The sequence below is a fragment of the Anabrus simplex genome, chromosome 7, assembly GCF_040414725.1.
Source record: "Anabrus simplex isolate iqAnaSimp1 chromosome 7, ASM4041472v1, whole genome shotgun sequence".
Lineage (NCBI taxonomy): Eukaryota > Metazoa > Arthropoda > Insecta > Orthoptera > Tettigoniidae > Anabrus > Anabrus simplex.
Genome location: NC_090271.1, coordinates 212,338,273 through 212,350,778, shown reverse-complemented (window position 1 = coordinate 212,350,778; position 12,506 = coordinate 212,338,273). Strand labels below are relative to the sequence as shown.

At 36.5% G+C, this 12,506-nt stretch overlaps 1 protein-coding gene across 5 annotated transcripts in view; it reads left to right on the top strand.

Annotated features, from left to right (window-relative positions):
* Positions 1 to 12,506, top strand: part of Alk (Anaplastic lymphoma kinase) — a 730,031-nt gene that overhangs the window by 618,786 nt on the left and 98,739 nt on the right. For all 5 annotated transcript variants that reach the window (XM_067151542.2, XM_067151544.2, XM_067151543.2 and 2 more), the window contains exon 18: positions 3,198 to 3,393. In XM_067151542.2, the coding sequence (XP_067007643.2) occupies positions 3,198 to 3,393 (196 nt within the window). The remainder of the gene's footprint in view (positions 1 to 3,197; positions 3,394 to 12,506) is intronic.

The window sequence follows — 12,506 nt, the reverse complement described above, 5'->3', positions numbered from 1 at the left end:
TAAGTTGTCAGGGTCAGTCTTGCCTCAGTCCAGTAGTATTTGAAGGTGCGCCAGCTTTGTGTCAGTATATCAAGCACACGTAAGAACTCCTGCGAGACATAATTCCAGCTTCTTGTCATTTCCAAAAATAAAAAAAAGTAGGTGGCAGGACATAAAATCAATAACATTGTTAAAATCTTGATGTATCCTGTATTACAGTATTATCCTACATAATGCACATCATATGATTGAAATGTTGAAGAAAAGTAAGGTATCAAAAACTTGACCATACCACCTCCCTTGGATGCCATCTTGTCACTGAAGGCTTTCTCCCATTTCCTTGAAATCCTTAAGGATGTCTAGGAAGAATGAAATTTTATTTTGCGCATTCATATTGATTTTTCTGTTTATGTTGTTAATTTGAAAGTATAAATTAATTGTCATCATATCTGTGACTGGTCTCAGATATTCATCAGAAGGAGACCTAAATCTTTGTTGTAAAGTGAAGTTGAAGACCAAGTTGGTAAGTTTATAATTATTATTTATTTTATAGAGTAATTGATTACATTCATTATCAAGTTTCATTTTCAATAACTTCAAACTTATCTTTTTAATCAATTATTGGAGAATTATTTTCTTTATGACCCAGAATTTTTAAAATTGTTTAGCCAGTGTATACATGCATTATAAAGCAATGTCTAAAATATATTCCCTTGAATTACTTTCAGTAATTTAAAAATTTTCAGTTTTGGTTTAGAAATTTGTTAATATTTTATACAAGGAAATTATGCCATTTTCAATTAATGTACATTTTAAAAAGATAAAATTTAAAACTTATCTTATGTTATAGATTTCACAACTTCTGAATATGACTTGAAGACTTGTCACTTTCACAGTATTATTATTTTTTTGTGTATAAGCTTCGTATTTTCCTTGTTTGATACCAGCTAAACACTTATTTATGACTCTGAATGAATATTTAATCTAACATTTTATAACAAGACTGTTTTAATTGTGAGAAAAGAAAGAAATTGCATGGAACAGTGTGAATCACTAAGATCTGTGTTAACAATGCATGGTTGAATTTTTCATATATGAGAAGATTGTTGCACCAGACTGAAAATGCAGTTGCAGTGCTTTTTCTGATAAAGAAATCATTTCATTGTGTTTATCCTATTGTGTGTTCACCAAGCGAGTGACTATGCGGTTGGGGTCATGCAGCTGTCAGCTTGCATTCAGGAGACAGTAAGTTTGAGCCCCATTGTCAGTGGTTTTCTGTGGTTTCCCATTTTCATACCAGGCTATAATTAAGGCCACAGTTGGTTTCTTTTCATTTCTAGCCTTTTCCTATCCCATTGATATCAGAAGACCTATCTGTGTGAGTGCATTGTACAGCAAATTATAAAACGATATTTTAAAAAGTTTATTCCTTTTCATATTCCTATCTCTTTATATATGACTTGATTTGATACTTGATTCCTTTCCAGTACTTGTATTATTATCCTGTTGGGACATCTTTCTTCTTTTGTGTTTGTCCTGTGTTTCTATTTACCACCTGTGTCAATCTGTATCTCATGTCTCTTCTCCCTTCCCACATGTATCCACACCTTTCTTCTTATCCTACAAGATCTGTCAATATAGCCCCTCAGTGGGTATTGATACCTGCCTTGCTGATTAAGCTGGGAAGTAGAAATATGCTCATCAGGGGCTGAGAAGAAATGGTTGTAGAAGAACTAAGATTGACTAGAAAAGAGCTAATTTATTTGAAGATAGCAGTGTATGATGTGGAGATTGCTTTTGCCCTTTATGTTATCATTTTTGTCCTTTTCTCCCCTTTCTGTGGCTCCTTCTTCTCATATTAACCTGTCATTTTGTTCTTCCCATTAAGTGTTCCTATCTCTTCAAATATTAATTTCACACTTGCTTGTTTCTTACCAGTAGTTATACTTTTATAACAAGCTTCTTGTTACCTGTATATTCTCTAATAGTCAGACATATAAACTGGTCTTAACACAGTTTAAAGAAACTGATGGTGTGTGGAGATTTACTAGGGAAGAAGGTGATTGATAATGTTCTGAGAAGAAGTGCTGCAAAATTTATAATATCATCCTCATTAGTGAAGATAAAAAGAGCAACTCATCAGATGGTCATAAACTTTGGTTTTGTTTTAGCAGTGGTAACATTTTTTTCTCTTCAGTTGATAGTATATAAAGTGGGGAAAATTCCTTTTTTACTATTTTACCTGACAATTTGCTATCTTGCTGCATAATATAGTTTGTTTGATTCTCATCTCTTATGCTCAGGGTTAAATCCTGACAATACTGGTTGGTTTAGGAGTGCTTAAATTTGATAGAGGCCCCCATCAGCAGATTTATTAACACTTTAAAAATCCTCTTTTCAGGACAAAGTTCTAGCACTCCAGAGTCTTTTAAAATCTTCTTACAACTTGATTTACTTTGCACCGACACAGATAGATCTTATGGTGATGATGGGACAGGAAAGGGTTAGGAGCAGGAAGGAAGCAGCCGTGGCCTTAATTAAGGTGAAAGTGGAAATCCACAGAAAACCATCTTATGGGCTGCCTACAGTGGGGTTCAAACCCACTATTTCCCAAATATGGGATTCTGGCCGCACTTAAGCAACTGCAGCTATCGAGTTCGGTCTCTCAAAATCAATACCAATTGAATGAACTCTCAACAGATACTTTATTATTCTTTTAGCTGTCTCATTGGATCAGTAGTAGAATGTCTGACTCATGATCCCAAGTTTAGCCTACAGGTTTGATCGCGGTCGAGGTAGCACATTTTTGAAAGATCGTCAAAAATCTTTTGTACTCCATGTCATTGCTGGCAAGTCGGAAATCTTTGTAGTACACTCGGCAGAAACTGACAGAATTAAACTTACTCAGCTACAGGAACTGTTCAGTAGAATTTAGCTGTCATTGGTAGATAGCAGCACAATATTAGAATGCTAAAATTGCTAAGGAGATTGCCTAGATGGCATCACTTCATAAGATCTGCACTTGGGTAGATAAGGTCATATGTCATATTATTATTATTATTATTATTAGAGTTATTAGAGTTTACCACTCTTTGTTTCCTTGTTCTGTGCCATTCATAGTTGGTTTTCCTACCTGAGTATTTGAATGTTATAAATAATATTCAATCTTATATCAGACATGGTTGCGGACTAACATTAAAATTATGTGTTATTGTCAGACAACCGGTTTCAACGAAATAAACTTGCAAGGGTCAGACGTCAAATAATGAGTGGTCCAGACCTTCAGCTTAATCGGCTCCGAGAAGCTTCAGATAGTATGATGACTGAATACAATCCCAATTATGAATTTGGAGGAGGCACTTACACCATCCAAGACTTGAAGGATATACCCAGGGATCATCTAAGATTAGTCAAGTAAGTTAATATTTATATCACTACTATTAAATTCAATTTTTATTTTTTATTTTTATGTTATGTTCTTGTCTTGTGTTCAGGTTCTTGTTTGTAAACTCATTGGAGTGATAGATCAATGGTGGAAGCAATTCCTCTTACATTTTATAGGGAAATGATTCAGGTATACCCACTGTCATAGTTCAAATGCAAAAATAGCAGGTTAGGAAGCAACATCATTTAGAAATCTAGAGTTTGAAACCTGATGCAGACAACCATCATCGTGAAAGTCATGAAACCCATAGGTTTGCCTTCCACTTTAGTTATAGGATAATGATTTCATTAGTTTTTAATCTTTCAGTTTTCATCACCAAATCATTGAAAAAATAATTGATGAAAATTATGTTTAAATAATGTAAAGTAAAATAGCATTAGATTAGGTCAATTTAATTATCTTTGGATCTCTTGTTTTTCTAATGATATGACTTTACAAACGAATTACAAAATAATCACAAACTCATATATCTAAATTGCAGACCATTATTGCTTAAAATGTTCAGTCTGCAGGTAGTCACTGTGATCTAACTTATGAAGCTCCACATCTTTTACTTTCAACTAGCTCCATAGTCTGATTTTTTCTACACCTCTTTTTGTTAATTCATTAAAACTTCTTATCATCATTGTCTTGTCTCCTCCTACTTCTCTTACCCTCCATGGTTGAGTCCATAATTCTTCTACCTAACCCATCCTTGTCCATTTCTCATAATGCATATTGCACAGTATCTGCACAGTATTAATTCATTAATCTTGAGTGTTTCAATTCATTTAGACATGCAAACATTATTACCTTTATTCATTCAAATTATTCAAATGTAGAGTTGAAGATAAAGTGTTGGTACCTTCATAGCTGAAGATTCTTTACTCATAGGTTTAGGTGAATGATCTAGATGATTTGCCAAAAAATATCACATTGGACAGATTATTGAAGAATAATCAGGTATCTTCCTATTTGAATTCAGCTAATAATTACACTACTTGTCACTGAACAACAATTATTACTTTTCTATAACTGGCCGATATTATCAGATTGATATGTCATTTTGGTTGACTATGCAGGAACTAAAACAGGCGCTGACATTTTTGTACACATAATGTGTCTATGGGATTCTATAACTTATCTATACCTGAAGTGTAACTTTTAGTATGATAATTAATATTATGTACTCTTTTAATCATGTAATCTTATTTGCATTCAGCACCGTAGTTGAGGCTATTTGTTGCTTATTTCAGTTACCATATTTTAAGTAATTTTGTACTCGCTGAATTATGGAGAAAGTTAAATTGGAAAATGAATCACTCACTGATCTCTGTGTGATACCTATACAGGGCAATAGGTCATGCTTATTCCGGGCCCTGTTGGTGATGCCGAATGGCACATGGAGGTGAAGGAATAGATTGTACGTCATGTCGCAAACAGGTGGGAGATGTATGGCATGCATACTCTTATCGTAGATGATAGAGCTATCCAAGTGCCTTCGTATATGCAAAGGTTATGAGTAAACATTGATCTCCTGGTTCTGCTTGTGAGGGGTATCCAGATTACAAGTTTGAGGTGCACACTAACAGAACATGGATTGTGTCTTTTGGGGAAGGAGCTATGATAATGAGGTTGAGGTTTTCTGGAAACTGTGAGGTCCTTGCCAAATACTTTGATGTGTATGAGGAACTGGGTGAATCAACCTCTGATGACCCTGAACCTGCTTAAGCAGAGGGGCAGGTTCAATAAACTGACAACAGGCCTGAAGGAAACAAACAGAAATAGTAGGCCTACTCAAGGGACCTCTTCAAATGTTCCTAAAAAGTTAGAAGAAGGTTTGTGAGATTTTGAAACTAAAGAAAAAGAAAAGAGAATCAAGGTCTGAGGGGGGGAGGAACAAAACAAGAAATGAAAGAAGAAGAGAGATGATATTGACTTAAGAAAGAGACGAAAAGAATGAGATGAAGAGGTAAGAAGTGGAGATTTGGAAATTTAAGAAAGCAATATACAAAGAGGATGGAATATGAAGTTAAAGAGGAAAGAGAGAAGAGAGTGAAAAATTTAAGGGTGCAAAAGGAGAACCTGAAGAGGGAAGAGAAAAAAGGCTGGAGCCATTAAAGACTAGATGATGAAAGAGTATTGAGAAGAACCTTTAGTTACCTTTGGTTACAAACTTCAAAGGAGAGTGTTGAAAACTTGACTTCTTCACTTTGGAGAGTTAAGAAAGATTCAGGTTTCCATTATGACCCCAAGGTGGCTTATGATACTGGCCCATTTATGGCAGAATGACAGTAGTCTGTCAGTACTGTGAAGCTCTAATGTGGCATAATGAGCCTCTTCGAACCTGCTGCCTTAACAGGAAAACAGAACTGAGGTCTGTTCAAAAGACACTATTTCCACTAAAATAAGTTTGTGGGAAAACACATGAAATGTATAATAAAAGGCACATGGAACATACCCATGATCAGGTATGGTACAACCTTTAAGGAATTACATCATTTTTTGTCTGAATTGCTCATGGCATTGAATAGAATTCAAGTACTGCAATGCATGTGGATGAAATGCTGATTTTTGTTTGAAGTGGAAATAACACCTTTTTGAACAGACACCCCTTAATTGGAGAATATCCATCAGCACTTGAACCTCTGTACGGTCTTCTCACTGGTATTCATCCCCACTCCAAACACTTTCTTGTCAACACCAGAAAGTATGACTCGCATTTCCAAATGACTTCATTCAGCACTCAAATCATTTATCACAAAAGTTTCATGCTGACATTCATAGTACAAGTTTACCACTTTATTGGATCTCCTTCTCCCCTGGATCACAAATCAAAATCTAAATTTTTACAGATATATTTTGCAGGTGACAATGAGACAGACTTGTGTCATAAAAATAACCCAGCTTTCATCCCAAGTGTGGTGAAAAGTTTACAAAGTATGTTACATGATAATACATACTATAAATCTTCAGTTTCAAGAACAATCTGGAAATCAATCCATCTGGATATTTGTCAGTTATCATTCATGCAGATAAAGTTCCTCGCAACTCTCTCAGAGGATGTTTTTAATGCCTCCATATGTAATGAAGTGACAGTGTTGTTAGTAGGCCAGGAGTTTGAGTAGAGGGACATCTTACTTAAAGCCAAGGACAACAAACTGACCAAAATTTCTGAGATACACAGGTCATATGATGCCCTCCAATAAATATTGCTCTTCCCTAGAGATGAGGATGGATACCATTTCCTACTCAACACACTGATGGCAAGGGCAAAGTTTCATCTATGAACTTCTATATGTCTCATAATCCAAACAAATGCTTCAATTATTGACATTAGTTTAGAAGATTGTGGAGTCAATTCTTAACAAGTATGTATGCCAAAATTAGAAGTTAACTCTTACTGTACATATGGACCAACTAGAGAGCACCCCATGTAGAAAAACTTCATCCACATGTATGATGCAATCATTACTGATGGAAAAACTAACATTGTGGGCGAACATTCAATTTTACTGTCCACTTTCATGGGAGTCCACTTTACATATACAAAAAACACCAAGATGCATTGACTTTCATGTGGCACCACAGTAGGACTTTTACGTGTAACCCAAAATGAGAAGATATTGAAGTGGAGCTGTTCAAACACCAGAAGGCTCATGATTGGTGCAACATTGTCAGAAGAGTGTTTCAGATGAAATACCCTGTGAGATTTCTCATGAACAGAAAAATCTTTGGATCTGTCCTATGCTGCATGTATTCCATCAAATGGCAGAAACAAGGTCTTTCCCACGTGCATATTTTGATATAGATAGAGAAAAAATTGAAGCTAATGTCATTGACTCAATCATTTGTGCTGAACTCCCTAACCATGACACCAACCCTGAATTTTCTGTAATTGTGAAACTAGTATGATTCATGGGCCCTGTGTTGCTGTGAATTTCAACAGCCCATGCATGAAAAATTGGCAATGATCAAAGAACTATGTCAAGAAGACCATCAAGGACACTCAGACAATGATGGTTACTCCCTACAGGCAGAGACTCCCTGCAGACAAAGGGGCCTTCTTTGAGATGATTGGTAGACAAGGAACCACCGCTGCTGACAACTGCTGGGTGGTATCTTACTCACCACTGCTTCGTAGGACATTGAAGGCCCACATCAACAGGAAATATTGTAATTCAGTGAAGTGTATCAAATATGTTTGTAAGTATGTTAATAAAGGATCTGATCCCACATTCATTGTTCAAAATGGGAAGGACAAGATTTTGCAGTATCAGACTGGAAAATACACTGGCAGTTCTGAAACTATATGGAGAATCCTTTCTTTCCTAATCCAGACAGAGAGCTGACTGTATTCCAGCTGGTCAATATGTGAAGAATGGTCAATATGTGTATTTCAACCATAATGATGTCCGACTCTTTGGCTGAATGGTCAGCATACTGGCCTTCTGTTCAGAGGGTCCCGGGTTCGATTCCCGGCCGTGTTGGGGATTTAAACCTTCATTGGTTAACTCTAATGGCTCGGGGGCTGGGTGTTTGTGCTGTCACCTAACATCCCTGCAACTCGCATACCAGACATAACACTTTCCTCCACCACAATAACACATAGTTACTTACACATGGCAGATGTCGCCCACCCTCATCAGAGGGTCTACCTTACAAGGGCTGTACTCAGCTAGAAATAGCCACACAAAACTTTTATTATAACCCTAATGATGTTCAGTTTGGCAATGCAGCTGACCCAGTGCTCACTGCTTTCTTCAATTCTTGCAGCACTGATGACTTCGGCAAGATTTTGTTGTATCCTGAGGTTCCCTCACTCTTTATTACATGTGGTAGAATAAGAAGTCAAATGCCATTGGTCAAGTTTACACAGTTCACATGGACAACAGGGAATCGGCTGTTATTGCTGGCCCACAAATTGAACAGTGGAAAGAGAGTGTTCTCCACTAATTCAGGTTATAAGAAAAAAGACCTTTATAATGTGGAGAAAACTGGTCTGTTTTCTTGTGCACTTCCCAGCAAAACTTTCCAAAACAAAAGTTTCCAGGGATAAAAATATGGTGGAGAAAAAAATGTCTAAAGAGCATCTGAGTGTGCTACTCTGCTTAAATACGACAGGTGAAATATCAAAACCTTTTGTTATTTGAATGGCATCTAAGCTTCAATGTCTTAAAGGACTGGATAGAAGTTACCAGTGGAATGGAGAACTTATAGCAAAGGCTTAGATGACATGAAAAATAATGACGGACTGGTTTGTTTCTTTCAAAAAGAAAATGAAGAACCAAAATGGGAAAGTTGTTCTTTTCCTAGACAGTGTAACTTCCCATCTTAAATTAAACTTGAAAAATGTCCAGTTATTGTTCTTCCTACTGAACATTACTTCTGTCTGTCAACTTCTTGATCAAGGCATCATTCACATTTTCAAAGGCCAGTGCAGACAGCTAATTCTGATACAGCTCATGGCAATACTTGACATTGCATCTTCGGCTTCTGTATTGGATGCAGTGGAATGAATTGACTTGGCTTGAAAAGCTGTAACAAAGGACACGATTTGCAACTGTTTCTTCAAGGCAGGATTTTCTGATAATGGTACTGAAGGGAACTTTGAAAATCTAGAGGAAAAAAACTAAAAGATTCAATCCAGGGTCTTTTGAACCAGGCAGGGTATGAAAATATTGATGCCAGTGAAAGCACCTTGATTGATAGGAGTTTACATTTAGAGGAAAATTAATTGGATATTAGTGAACTGGTGAAAGGATGTTGAAGCAACAGAAATGAAAGCTGGTGAATGTAATGACCATGAGGAGGAAGTTGAAAAAAGATTAAAACTCCAGTTCAGATTCTTTAATCCTTCACCTTATCAAATGGTGAAACAATTGAAGACATTTGCTCTTCATCGCAGAGATGCCAAAAGCCTTCAGCCAATACAACTACAGGCCATTTTGAAGAAGAAGCTAGTCAACATGAAATGTTGTCATCAAAGCAGTCTAGATGAGTTTTTAAAGAGAAATATGTCATAAAATGGTGAGAGTTGGCGAGTTGAAGTACAGTATACAATAGTGGTTTGAATTGACTCCAATTAAACATTTTGCAACTCTTTACTTAAGTTACTAAGTTCCCTCTTAAAATGTCTCTTAGATAGTGTTGTATATGTATTGCAAGGGATATATTTTGCTTATGTAAGCATGCCATCTATTAACAGACACTTCCTAGATATGGACAACTTTTTGTGTCCAATCAGTGTCCATATTAGAGAGGTTTCACTGTACTGACAAAATTTAAAGACATAACCTTGAAAGAAATCCTTCCTCTACAGTTTTCAACCTTTTGATTGGTTTATAGCAACTTCCATTCCTGTTGTCTCAGATCATTTCATTTCTTGATATGTATTGCACTCTCTTTCAATTTTGTCCATTAAATTTATTCTAGGCTAGCCTCCTCCTTTTTATCCATCTATCTATTCCTCTAACATTATTAATACAAGGCTATCATGTCTCAGGAGGTGTCCAATCAGAGTGTTTCTTCTCTTCTCTTCTCTTCTCTTCTCTTCTCTTCTCTTCTCTTCTCTTCTCTTCTCTTCTCTTCTCTTCTCTTCTCTTCTCTTCTCTTCTCTTCTCTTCTCTTCTTTTCTTGTTACTCAACATAAGCTCTCTCTTTCTCTTGTTGCCTCTTGTCTTCAGTACTTCGTCATATGTAATTTTATCACTTCAACTTACCTTCGGTATTCTCCTGTAGCACCACAGTTCAAAAGCCTGTAATCTTCTTTCTTCTTGAAATAAATATCTTTCAATTAAAATCTTCCCTCAGACATGAAAAGAATGTATTCTTTCGAACGTTTTGCAAAAAGTCTGTAAACGACTTCTTATCATTTCTTTAGTAGTAGGAGTTAGCTAAGAATGAGGCATTAACCTCACACTAACCTCAGTGACTGCCCTTTCCAGCTGCTGTTTTTATGCCGGCCTGTCCTTCCTGACATCACCTTAACAGCATCATTCAAAAAGTACTTAATCTAATTTAACGGTAGCTAAGAGTGCGTAGTTAACCCTACTGGGAAGGTTGGAGTTAACTGGACCTAAATTTCTCTTTCCCTAAAATTTTACATTAGAAATGTATCCTTTTAAGATTTTTTATCGTGAACTTTTCCATAGGTATACTCACAAACTTCAGTATCTTAACCCTAGTGGCTGGGTTAACTGGACAATATGTCAGGGTTAGCTGGACCTCGTGGTTAAATAAATTGAATAGTTTACTCTCATTAGAAATATTTATATTGCATTAGTACTTGCAACAACTGTTATAACAGATACTTAAGTATAGCACAAAATAAACATTTTGATGAACATTTCAAGTCTTAGTGGACACTGAATTTTGTGATATCAATTGAAAACCATATCATATCTTCATAGTGGACTGTAGTGCCACGTATAGGAGTAGGTAGTTTGGAAATTACTTCATCAGAAGTAATGAAGTTTATTCTTCTTTTTACTATTATTATTATTCTTCTGTAGCCTCAAATTTTGTAGTAGAAACCACTCACTTATAAAACTGAACTTTGTAGCCATCATCATACATTTTAACAACTTGAGTAACATAATTGCGGCTACTAATAGCCCTTCTACTTTCGTTACATTGAAGTTCCCATTTCTAACTGTTTCAACGTTTTCAACACTATTATGTAGGCCTAAATCAGTATCAGAATATGGTGGACATGGTCAGATTCTTCAGAGTCACTGCTGTTCTCTATTATTCAGCATTTTACAGAAGACTTCAGTTCAATTTGTTTCTGCTTCTTTGCTGCTCTTACTATTGCTGCTTCTTCTAATTGTTGTTTCACTGATGTACTAGTAAGGACAGTTGATTTTCCTTTCTTTTGACCTCTAGTAGTTTTTTGTTGGCTAACCTTAGGATATGGCCGGATTTGCTCAGGAGATTTAATTTTTGTTTGTTGATTCTTCATGTTGCCATCTGCATGTGCTTGGTCCTTCTCTTGGAGAGTCACCTTCTGCAGACTGCTGAATTGGTAGATCTTCTGACTGTGGCCCAGGATCCCCCATGTTGTCTTCTGTTCATGTGCTCAGCCCTTCTCCTGGAGAGTCATCTTCTGCAGACTGTTGAATTGGTAAAGGTCTGTCTGTTGCATAAGATGACACAAAATCTTGATCAGTCAAATTATTTGTATTGAAAGGCTCAATACCACCAATTTTAAATCCCTTCAGAATGTTGGCTGGAGTGAACGCCAAATGATAAGCTACACATACAAGGACTGCTATGTCATATATGGTAATTCTTGGTGCATTGGCTGGTGTTCCCATGAAGTTACACATGAAATGTATTTAGCCTTTAGAGGTACAAATACAGTCAAGTCCAAGGGCTGAATTTTATGACTACAGTGTGGTGGAAAGGTCAGCAAAACAATTTCATTATTTTTGGCAAAGTTCAGAGAATCAATACTGCAATGCGAATCATGGCTGACCAGCATGATCAGTTTTGGTTGTCCTTGGCAGGCCGTTCATGCTTTACAAAATATTTCAGTGCAGACAGAAACAGTTTTCACTTGTCATCTATCCACTTGGCCTGACTCCTCCATCACTTCCAGGTGGAGCACATTTGAGCATGTGGTTACAGAAATTCTTCCTAGGAAAAATAATGAATGGGGGGACTACTTTTTCAGTGGCTCCTACAATTGCTGCAACAGTCACCAAAACTCCTCGTTCTGCTGAAGTTATCAATCAATCAGTCACTACTGATCTGCATTTAGGGCAGTTGCCCAGGTGGCAGATTCCCTATCTGTTGTTTTCCTAGCCTTTTCTTAAATAATTGCAAAGAAATTAGAAATTGATTAAACATTTCCCTTGGTAAGTTATTTCAATCCCTAACTCCCCTTCCTATAAACGAATATTTGCCTCAATTTGTCCTCTAGAATTCCAACTTTATCTTCATATTGTGATCTTTTCTACTTTTAAAGACACCACTCAAACTTATTCATCTAATGATGTCCTCCCACGCCATCTCTCCACTGACAGATCAGAACATACCACTTAATCGAGCAGCTCGTCTCCTTTCTTCCAAGTCTTCCCAGCCCAAACTTTGCAACATT